The sequence below is a fragment of the Vicia villosa genome, linkage group LG1 (assembly GCF_029867415.1).
Source record: "Vicia villosa cultivar HV-30 ecotype Madison, WI linkage group LG1, Vvil1.0, whole genome shotgun sequence".
Classification (NCBI taxonomy): Eukaryota; Viridiplantae; Streptophyta; class Magnoliopsida; order Fabales; family Fabaceae; genus Vicia; species Vicia villosa.
In genome coordinates, this window is record NC_081180.1 from 14,376,171 (window position 1) to 14,388,339 (window position 12,169).

At 33.3% G+C, this 12,169-nt stretch overlaps 1 protein-coding gene and 1 pseudogene across 1 annotated transcript; one reads left to right on the forward strand and one right to left on the reverse strand.

Annotated features, from left to right (window-relative positions):
* The first annotated feature begins 1,486 nt into the window (after positions 1–1,486).
* On the forward strand, positions 1,487–2,068 carry LOC131650545 (uncharacterized). Its single transcript, XM_058920274.1, has one exon. The coding sequence runs from the start codon at positions 1,487–1,489 to the stop codon at positions 2,066–2,068; it is 582 nt and encodes a 193-aa protein (XP_058776257.1).
* Positions 2,069–7,459: 5,391 nt separating this feature from the next.
* On the reverse strand, positions 7,460–8,907 carry LOC131650605 (beta-galactosidase 4-like; annotated as a pseudogene).
* Between the last annotated feature and the right edge of the window lie 3,262 nt (positions 8,908–12,169).

Consider the following 12,169-nt stretch of genomic DNA (forward strand, 5'->3'; position numbering starts at 1 on the left):
GGTTCGGTTTGGTTTTCTTTCCAAAAGTCAACCGAACCAAACCAAACCGCATGCTTTTTTCTCTCGCGGTTCAGATGATTTTTTAAGTCAAAACCGCCCAAACCGCACCGCGAACACCCCTGGGCACTACTACCCTTCCTTCTAATTTTGTCACATCCATAAAATGGGAATAATTTTGGTTCTAATCATATAGTTCTATTTTAAATACATAGTTGTTATTTTATGCCTTTACTACCTCTCTTTGAATGAGTTGATGATGTCACACAATTTCAATTCAATTTATTTTTCAATTACCTCTTATTCCCATACAACTTTAATTCAAATTTCAACTTTAATACGCTCTCTATTCTCTATCTCATATTTTATTTTCTCTTTCTCTCTCTCTCTCTCTCTCTCTCTCTCTCTCTCAATTGTGCACATGTTCTTCAACTTTCTCCTTATTCTTCTTCGTATTCCTCAACATTCTCCATCTTCTTCTGCTATCGTCGAATCTCTCTCTTTTCTCTGTCACGCGAATCTCTTACTTCCTCTTCTTATTTTTTTCTATGACAAAGATGTGATTTTTACTGGTTTTTGTAGTTATGGTGTTTACTGATTAGTGAATGTTTCGATCTACATGTGAAAAAGATCGGTGATGTTTTCCAGGTTCTTTAGGTTTTATCTCTGGGTTTCTAACTTCCTTCCTCTTCAACAAAAACAAAGGTATGCTAGAGGCAATAACAAAAAAATGGGCTATACAAATTGACAGGGAAAGATGGTCAACTAATTATAGGGGAAGCTAACATAGAACAAGAAGTTCTCCAATTCTATGAGGAGCTGAATGGACAAACTACAAACAGGATGCAACATGTGGATATCATTTCTTTAAGACAAGGCCCTCAACTTCAGGAGCAATACATAACATTCTTAATTTAGCATGTGACATACCAAGAGATATGGGAAGGATTAAAAGGCAAAGGAGATAGATAACCACCTGGATTAGATAGATATACCTAAAAAAATTCAAGTCCACTTGGAACATAATTGGATCTGATGTAAAAGCAGCAATCCATGATTTCTTTGACCAGCAAAGAATGTATCCAACTATCAATTGTGCATTAGTGACCTTGATTCCAAAATCCCCTTACTGCTTCAACTATGAAGGAAATGAGACCAGTAGCCTGTTGTACCACAGTGTACAAGATAATCTCCAAGGTTCTCATTGTAAGACTTAGCAAGGTGATTAACAGTGTGATAAATGACAGTCAGACAACTTTCATTCCAAAAAAAGTTATCCATGATAACATCATCATGGCTCATGAGCTCCTTATAGGATACAATAGAAAGCACATATTCCCTAGATGTGCCATTCAAATGGACATTCAAAAGGCGTATGACATGGTTGAATGGGTGGCCCTATAGGAGATTAATGAAAGAAATGAGTTTCCCTCAAAAGTTCATCCAATGGATCATGCTTTGTGTTAGAACTGTTTCCTATAGATATGTAATGAATGGAAGACCAAGTGCTTACATGAAAGCTCATAGGGGCTTCAGGCAAGGTGATCCCATCTCACCTCTTCTCTTTGTCCTAATAATGGAACAACTTCACAGGTGGTTGAATAAATTGAAGGATAAACCTAATTTCAAATATCACCCCAAATGTGTGAAGCTTCACATCACCAATATATGTTTTGCTGACGATCTCATCTCGTTTGCAAGAGGGGATGAAAATTCAGTACAAATCATGATGCAGGAACTCCACAACTTCTCTGATGCAACTGGATTAAAGGCCAACCGTGCCAACTACAAGGTATATTGTGGTGGTATGCATACTAGTGAAATCCATAAGATTCTGCAGATAACTGGATGTAGTGCTGGAACCCTTCCATTCAAGTACCTTGGTGTGCCTTTATCTAGCAGAAAATTGAATATTCACCAATGTCATCCTCTCGTTGACAGAATCTTGGAAAAAACATTGGACCTCGAGACTTTTGAGCTATGTGGGCAGATATCAACTTATTCTAAATGTTCTGTTTTCTATCACTTCCTATTGGATGCATGTATTCTTGATACCGAAGAAAGTGATTAAGCACGTCGAGGCTTTGTGTAGAAACTTCATTTGGAGAGGAACTGAAGAAATCACAAAGAAGGCACATGTGGCTTGGGATTTTGTATGTAATCCTAGAGGTGCGGGAGGTCTAAGTATCACCTCCTTAAGAGAATGGAACATAACTACTATGGGGAAGCTTATATGGAACATTCAAGCTAAAGTTGATAAGCTATGGGTTAAGTGGATCAAAATGTACCATCTAAAGAATCAGAATGTGATGGATTGGCATCCTAAAAACTGCTCTTGGATTGTAACCAACATTTTGAAGCATAGAGATAGTATCAAACAGACACGAGCTTAGGCAGACACTATGATAACAGGAATTTACACTACAACGGATGTTTACAAGGAGCTAAGAGGAGATAAAAATCCAGTGTAGTGGAGGAAAATCTTCTTCAATAATCATGCCAGACCAAGAGCCAAGTTCACCCTTTAGCTCACATGCCTTGGTAGAATTGCCACTAAGGATAGACTTCAGAAATTTGGTATACAAACTGATGGGTTGTGCTGCTTCTGTCAAGAACCAGAAATAAGAGATCACATTTTCTTTGGCTACAAGACAACATGTGAAATCTGGCAACAAGTCATGTAGTGGATAGGCTACAGTAGAAGAGCACAAGATTGGCAACAGGAAATTGATTGGATCATCAAGGAAACTAAGAGGAAAGGTTGGAGAAGAAGCATTATTAAAGTTGCCAAAACAGAAGCTGTTTATAGTATATGGCAAGCTCGCAATAACCTCGTTTTTGCTAAGATACCTATTAACATACATCTTCATAAGAATATTATTTACAACATAGCTATTAGATGTAGTTTAAATAGAAGTCTTCAAACTCGTGTAAACATAGAGTCACTATGTATCGAAGACTAGGTCCTTTTGTGATTAAGATTGTTGACTCATCACCTGGATCATTTTGATCGCTTGTACTTCATTGTTTTTGGAAATAAAAATTTATTTTGATTCCATAAAAAAAGTTAAGGTTTTCATTTTGTTGGTGTTGGTAATGAAAAAGGAATAAGTTTTGTTTAGGATTTTTTTAATACAAATTGACTTTGATGATTTTGAGTGATGATAGATAATATTTTGAGTGATTTTGATGATTATGAAGGGAAAAAAAGGATTTTATTTTTCAATAAATTAACTATTCATGTTTTTTAATATACGCTATTAGTTTCTGCGACTCTTTTAACGACTGTTAAGGCAATTGTTTCTATTTTTTTGGTTAAGTGAAGAAAAAATATATAAAAACTCCTTTTGGTGGAAAGGTACAAAGGAGGCTTCATATCCCACGACGGTTGCAACCGACCTCGCTTTCGTGTACAAAGAAACGCAGAATCATTTTTTTACACATCTCATGTACAAAGAAATTCACTGAAGGTATGTTTTATTCGGGTTTTTATGTTTTTGATTTCTCTGAATATATTTATTTTGATTTGGGGATTTATGATTTATTTGTTCTAAATGCCCATTGAATCATGTATTGATTGTGTTTGTTTTGATTTTAGGATTTAGGTTTTGTTCCTTTTATTTCCAAACCACTGGTTCTTCATATGTTTATTCCAGGAAGAGTTCTTTGGTTTGAGAGGAATGTTCCAGGCTATGGATACTGATAGAATTGGTGTAATAGAGTAAGAATAATAGGATTCCATTGAAGAAGATGGTTCTGTTTTGTAGAGAGTAAGACTAAGAGGGTTATGAGTTCCAGCGGATAGTTCATAAGGTCGTTGATTCTGAGATCCCATGCGTACTCATGTGTTGACAGAAAAAAATGGTGATGACAGCAGGACCTTAGAAATGTCTTGTGTTAATTTTTATCCTTTTCTTATATTCTTTCCTTTATGGGTACCAACTGTTCGATGAAATTCCTAAATAATGATTCAGGTTTTGTTTTTGCAGTTAGAGATTACTCAAAGTATTTTTGTTGATGTAAAGGTGAATCAGGTGAGTTTTATGCCACAGAACCTGTTTGTTACCGCAAAGACTTTTATTCTTCGTAAATCATGACTAAAAGCTTGAGGAATTGCCCAATATGCTAGCCTGGACTAGTATAGTCTTGCTCATCAAAACAACAAAAATATCATAAAAGAGGGCTTGTAAGATAATGAGTTTCAAAACAATAACATTAAACTTAACACATCTCAACAACATTACTATTACATGTAAAATAGAGATATTTCCTTCAATTTTTGCTTGTAGCATATCTATGACAATCTTGTATTATCGGTTCGTTTTAAACCAAATTATCTTTCTTCTACCTTCTGGTTTCTATCTCTGATTCAAAAAGTTCATAATGAATGACTAATCTCTTTATATTTATTTTTCTCTCTATTTTGTTTTTAAATTTGACTAATTCAACAAGACAAATTCTACATAGGAGACGCCGTTTAAAATGAGAGCAAAACAAAACTATGTATGAACTGTCCCTACATAAAAATTGTTAATACTAGAATTCGAATTCAAAACTTTAAGAATATACTCTCGACATCTAAGATAAACCTTTTTGAAATTCTTTATTGAAGAAAGCTAGACCGAAAAAAAACTGTCATTTGTTCTGTGACCTTTCTAGGAAGAGAGCATGAATTTCAATTCCCGCTTTTTATGGATACGCCGCGTTAACCTTTTCTCATCATCTGATCCGCGTGGCACATTGTTTGATTCTAAGTGACCCACAAAACGACGCTTATTTTGTTTTATTCAAACCATCCAAAACCTTCTCTTTCACTTCCTTTTAAATTCCAACTTCCACTCTTTCTCACTCACTCATCTTCTTCCAATGGAACACAACACCTTAGTTCAAATCCGGAGAAAATCAAAAAGAAAATCGGGAGAAAACCTGCAAATTTTTACTTTAAGCCTAAATTGTTAGTATTTTAAAATGATAAGGTTGTTTTTCAAAATAAATTTTACAGGGTAAACAAGAAATGACCTACTATGACAAGGGGTAAAATGATGATAACCCTATTTATTATCTTAGATCTGTGAATTTAAAATTTAATGGTTATATATATATATATATATATATATATATATATATATATATATATATATATATATATATATATATATATATATATATATATATATATATATATATATATATATATATAGAGGAGGGATCAAATTACACCCGAAGAGTTACACCACGAGTTACACTCGTTCAATAACTACATTTTGAATTAATATTTTTTAAATTCAACCGTTGGATTGAAACATAATATCATATAGATCATACATATAAAGTTTGAGCTTAATCTATAATGCTTTACTATGTCATTGAATTACATCAAAATTAACGTTATATGAAAGCTCATTTTGACGTTAATCTTTGGATATCTTGATCGTATAGTAAATCATTATAGATTAAGCTCAAACTTTATAGGTATGATCTATATGATATTATCTTTCAATCCAACGGTTGAATTTAAAAAATATTAATTCGAAATGTAGTTATTGAACGAGTGTAACTCGTGGTGTAACTCTTCGGGTGTAATTTGATCCCTCCTCATATATATATATATATATATATATATATATATATATATATATATATATATATATATATATATATATTTAAAAACCAAATATTTTTTGCACTTTGCATATACTAAACTGCAAAAATATCCAATAAAGAATAAAATACATTATATTCAGCTTAAATATCTAATATTAGAAACTGTGGCAAAAATATTTTCCCTTCTACTATCTAGCTATTATTAGAAGATGCCATCATTCTACCAAAAATGCCCTACACTCTTTTAAAATTTACAAAGTAAAAAGGGTTATTTTGTCTATTCATAATCAAGTCAATATTCCAACTTTTTAAACAAATGTCCAAGCGCCACGTGAATTGACCATTGACTCTCTCTCTCTCTCTCTCTCTCTCTCTCTCTCTCTCTCTCTCTCTCTCTCTCTCTCTCTCTCTCTCTCTCTCTCTCTCTCTCTCTCTCTCTCTCTCTCTCTCTCTCTCTCTCCAATATTTTCACTTTTATTTTAATTTTTTCTCCCTCAATTTTCTTTTTCCCTTTTTATTTTTCTAAACATAAATAAATTAATAAATTGAATCTTGGAGAAATTTACTCAATCGAAAACATAATTATTTTATGATTATTAAAAAGTTATTCACAATTATGAAAAAAAATATTTTCAAATGTCAAAATTTTTCTACTTTACTGACGGGTCCCTATCAGCAAAATACATTTTTTATTTATTTTAGTTAACAATTTATCTTTATTTGAGACACAAAATTATTATTTTCAACTGTCAAAATTTCTATTTGTATTACGGGACACTATCAACACGATACCTATTTTATTTTAATTAATTCTACTTTATTGACGGGTCCCTATCAGCAAAATACATTTTTTTATTTTATTTTAGTTAACAATTATCTTTATTTGAGACACAAAGTTATTATTTTCAACTGTCAAAATTTCTATTTGTATTACGGGGTATTATCAACACGATACCTATTTTATTTTAATTAACAATTCTATATTAATACACAAATGAATGACAATTCTATATATATCCATTGCTACATGAGATCATTATTTAGCTTTGTTATGATCTGTACAATATCTATCTCAAAATCATATTATATGTTTATTATAACTTTGCACTTGTCTTTAATGGTATAAGATACAACAAGTTATTTTCAAGCAACAAAACATGTATAAATGTTAATTTGCACTTGATAAAGTGATACTAGACACAATCAGTTAGATCTAGACTAAAAGACATACATAAATTAAGCCTTTAAATGATGAAATATTTTAAATATTAATATGTATTATAATCATTTCATTGTAATATAATGGAAGAACTGATACATTTTTATTCTCAAGATAATTTATTATTTAGTAGTTGTTGAGTTATCACTAATTTATACTTGTCTTTAATGTTGAAAATAAGATTGAAATAATTTATGAAGTATCATGAGACATAATCAATTAGATTCTAAATAGTTAAACATACATAACTCTCAATTTATAATATGATTTTACACCATTAAATAATTTTACCCGTGCGTCCGCACGAGTATATTATTAGTTTTACTTTATAATTTTAACCTTGTTACTGCGGTGTTTTGTCTCAAAAACTTTTATTATATCGATAATGTAAGAACTCAACTAAAGTTAAAAAAACAAAAACTTAAAATATGTGTAGAAGTAGAAGTCTTTTACTTAAATAAAATATAATACAATTTAGAGGCGTGAATTTTAGTCAAAAAAAACCTTAAGCCACTCCTCATGGATGATGAAGAAAAGATGACTAACTATCTACATTTTTTCATAGGAACAACACTTTCTATACATAATTATTGTTCAATTTTTATTTTATAAGTTATTGCATCACATGATTCCAGCTGCTTAGGCTGTTCTTTTCAACAAAGATATTCCATTAGGGTTACCTCCCCATTCTTCAAACACAACCAAATAGTTCTCACTTGAGTTCAACCATGATCTAGGAACATGATACCTGTCCAATTCCAATAATAATGTAAAATACTAATCAAACTCTTACCATTCACTATTGTAAAATACTAATCTAGTATAAACTCTTACTATTTTTGGGAGGGTTGTCCACAATTCATCCGACATTTCTTTTCTGTATAAGTTCTGGCATAATAACAATTGCCACATTCCTCACGCGCTTTATACTCGGGTCTAGGGGTGTGTATGGTTGGTTATTTTCAAAAACCAAACCATAACTATTTTAAAACCATTTAAATGGTTTGGATTTATAACCATAACCACATTTTAATCAAAATTGGTTATAAAACCGGTTATAAATTTGGTTATGATTATATAACCGGTTTTTAAAAAAAAATCACTTTTGAAAATAATTTTTTTCAAAAATATTTTTTTTCAAAAAAAAATTAATATTTTGAGAATTAAAGTATTTGGATTTGGATAATAACCGGATTATAAAGGAATCTAAAATAATTTAACTGGCTAATAATCATTTAATTATATTCGGATTATATGAATGGATAACCAAACCATTAATAACTAAACCGGTTAATAACCATTCAATTATATCCGGATATTTAAAAGTGGTTTAGGTTTGATTATGGATTTGGACATCAAAACCGGATATTTTGCACACCCCTACTCGGGTCAATGACGTCCGATGTTCCGACCGTTTATCCATACTTGACCTTTCCCCATAGTACTCATTCTAGAGCTAATGGATCATTTCCTGCTGGTGTCCTAAAAGTTGTCTAATGATATTGCAGTACAAAATGATTCAAGTTAAGATGATCATAGTGACAGAAATAAAACATGCGTTGAAAATTTACATACCTTGTATTGTACTATGTCAAAGGTTGTCCTTTAGCTAATGATGATCCTTGTACCCATTTCACTGATTTACTTCCACTTTCTGTGTGATGTTTTAAGGCTTCACCCTTGAGACCAATCTGCACCCACAATAAAATGAAAATAAAATCTCTTAATGATTCATTATGCAATTATTTCTTCTACCAAGTGAAGCATAGTCAGACAACGAACCTTGTAAGACCATTTCTGTCGAGAAAGGTCTCTAGTCCCCTCGTTTAGACCCTCGAGTGTGACCGGGCCTAACACCCCGGCATTCCATGTTTCAAAGTGCACATCGGCATTCTAAATTGAAAACATTTTATATTCAGAAAAATTTGAAAGCAACATAAATAGTTAAGATGTAACCCAATTTCAAGGAAACTAACCGGGAGACCGACGATAAAACTAAACAAAGATATCTTGTTATTTCCAACATTTAACTTAACATTCTTACTAAATGTCAATTTAGGAAACTCTAACGTTCCATAACAGTACATTTATTCAGTTTTACCAATAACTCGCTACGACAAGGAGTATTATGTTACCTTTGCAGTGTTATTGCAGTTTTGCAGTCAGGAAGAATAGTTTCAACACTACATATTTTATATACACCCAACTTATGAAAATAACTGTCCCATGATCACCCACCATGACTTATCTCATACTGGGAGTTGTGTATTGTATAATGGTAGGTTACTTTTACATGACCCACTCCACCAAATCAATCAATTATAGTGTAGGATGTCCAAACACTTAAGAAAGTTAGGTAACTTCCATTTTGGATCATATCCTCTACACCTTGAGATAATTTGTTAATGTAGATATTTCCATCTATTTCATGGTATGTTGAAAGCATTAGAACACACCATCTTCAATTGTTAACATTATTTGCATTTATCTTCTTTATTCGGTTTTTCATTTATTGACACTTCATGCATTTGTGTCCACTAATTCTATTCGCGATTTCATCTTCCAACGATGGACCCAAACATTATTCAAAACAACGCCTACCAATGTGCACTTGCTAGACGTAGGAGGAGACTTATTTTGACAGCTCGTAGGAACGCACGTGCCGCTCAGAATGCACAAATACCTATTGTATGTAACACCCGTAATCATGTATATAGTTTAGAGGTATGCTATGTCTACACCAGTTTCCTACACCACAACACTTTACACCGTATACACATGCACTTGTTCATGTGCTGCACGCATATCAAAGTGGGGAAAAAATGATTAAAAAAATGATGAACATATATTTACCGTATAAATTACGATGTGAGTGTACAAATAAGTGTACAAGTAGCATTTCTCTATAGTTTAACACCTTATATTTCAAGTCCTTCATCCAATGCACCAAATTCCACACCTACTTCTACTATACGAAAGCTTGGAAAGATACTTCTGACCCTACTATTGCTAGAAGGAGAAGGAAGGTAATTTTATCTAACATGAAAAAGTCCCGTGATATTGAAAAAGTCCCGTGATACTTTTGACCCTACTATTGCTTGGAAAATACTTCCGACCCTACGTATGATGAATTGTTTCTATGAATCTTTCAACAGTTGAAAAAAATTGTCAAAAGTGTTGTGGACATGTTGATTTGATTACCTGATTGATTGTTTGTGTTAGGAGCAATATTGGAGCTGGGAGGATCGCCTGAGGATTGAAGACTCCAACAGTTCCCCATTCAGTTGTTTGCTTTGCTCTTTCCTTGAAAAAAAGCTATTGCTAGCTCATCATGCTAGCAAAAATCTAGAGAGAGAAATGCTGTGAGGTCTGAAGGATAGAAAAACACTTAGAAAGGGGGGGGGGTTTGAATAAGTGTAGCTTTAAAAACTTGACAGATAAAAATAAATTGCACAGTTATTTTTATCCTGGTTCGTTGTTAACTAAACTACTCCAGTCCACCCCCGCAGAGATGATTTACCTCAACTGAGGATTTAATCCACTAATCGCACGGATTACAATGGTTCTCCACTTAGTCAGCAACTAAGTCTTCCAGAGTCTTCTGATCACACACTGATCACTCCAGGAACAACTGCTTAGATACCCTCTAAGACTTTTCTAGAGTATTCTGATCCACACAATCACTCTAGTTACAACCTGCTTAGATAACCTCTAAGACTTCCTAGAGTATACTGATCCACACGATCACTCTAGTTCCTTACAACTTAATGTAATCAATTCTAAGAGTATTACAATTGCTTCTTAAAAAGCTATAATCACAAACTGTGATATTTCTCTTAACGTTTGAGCTTAATCTCACTAATATATTACAACAGCAATGTAGTGAGCTTTGATGAGGATGAAGATTCTGAGCTTTGATTTGAACAGCGTTTCAGCAAGTTGATATTCACAGAATAGGTGTAGAATTCGTTAACCTTGCTTCTCATCAGAACTTCATATTTATAGGCGTTGGAGAAGATGACCGTTGAGTGCATTTAATGCTTTGCGTGTTCCGTACAGCATCGCATTTAATGTTATACGCTTTTGTCAACTACCTCGAGCCTTGTTCACGCTGTGTCTACTGACGTAGCCTTTAATAGCTTTTAACGTTCCTTTTGTCAGTCAGCGTAGCCTGCCACTTGTACTTCCTTCTGATCTGATGTTTGTGAATACAACGTTTGAATATCATCAGAGTCAAACAGCTTGGTGCATAGCATCTTCTGATCTTCTGACCTTGAAGTGCTTCTGAGCGTGATACCATCAGAACTTCAGTGCTTCTGATCTCATGTTCTTCTGATGCTTCCATAGACCCATGTTCTGATTCTGCTTCGACCATCTTCTGATGTCTTGCCAGACCATGTTCTGATGTTGCATGCTGAACCCTTTGAGTCAAAGCTTCTGAGCGCTGAATTATGCATACTCTTTATATATATTTCCTGAAAAGGAAATTGCATTGGATTAAAGTACCATATTATCTTAAGCAAAATTCATATTATTGTTATCATCAAAACTAAGATAATTGATCAGAACAAATCTTGTTCTAACAATCTCCCCCTTTTTGATGATGACAAAAACATATATAAATGATATGAATTTGCGATCACAAAGAGCAGACGGCAAAAGACAAATTACACAGCTATAGCATAAGCATATGAATATGTCTCCCCCTGAGATTAACAATCTCCCCCTGAGATAAATAATCTCCCCCTGAAATAAATACTCGAAGAACTTTAATAAAAGACTTCCCTGATTATTTCGGTAGAGACGATCATATAAGCTTCTGTCTTCAGAGAATTCATAGCTTCTGACTTCTGCTTCCATTGGACAGCTTCAGAACTAGAATTTATTTAGATCCCTAGAACACTCACAGCTTCTGATTCCTGCTTCCATCTAGGACAGCTTCAGAACTTGAATTTCTTTGATCTTCAGAACATTCACAGCTTCTGATTTCTGCTTCCATTTAGGACAGCTTCAGAACTTGAATTTCTTTGATCTTCAGAACATTCACAGCTTCTGATTTCTGCTTCCATTTAGGACAGCTTCAGAACTTGAGTTTTCTGGATCTTTAGAACCTTCACAGCTTCTGATTTCTGCTTCCCTCGGATAGCTTCAGAGCTTTGAATTTCTACCAACATCACTTCATGCTAGATTTGTATCAGAACATTGTTGAATGTACCAGAGCATCATCAGAGCATCTCTACATCCTGAAATGTTACAGAACAAAAACTACACGACAAAAGTCAGCATGAACGAGTCAGAACATAAAATGTATATTTAGAACACATGATATGTATCAGAGCCATATAGGCT

What these genes read in the sequence shown, in the direction of transcription:
- LOC131650545 (XM_058920274.1), top strand. Translation starts at nt 1,487, where the DNA reads ATGAATGGAAGACCAAGTGCTTACATGAAAGCTCATAGGGGCTTCAGG.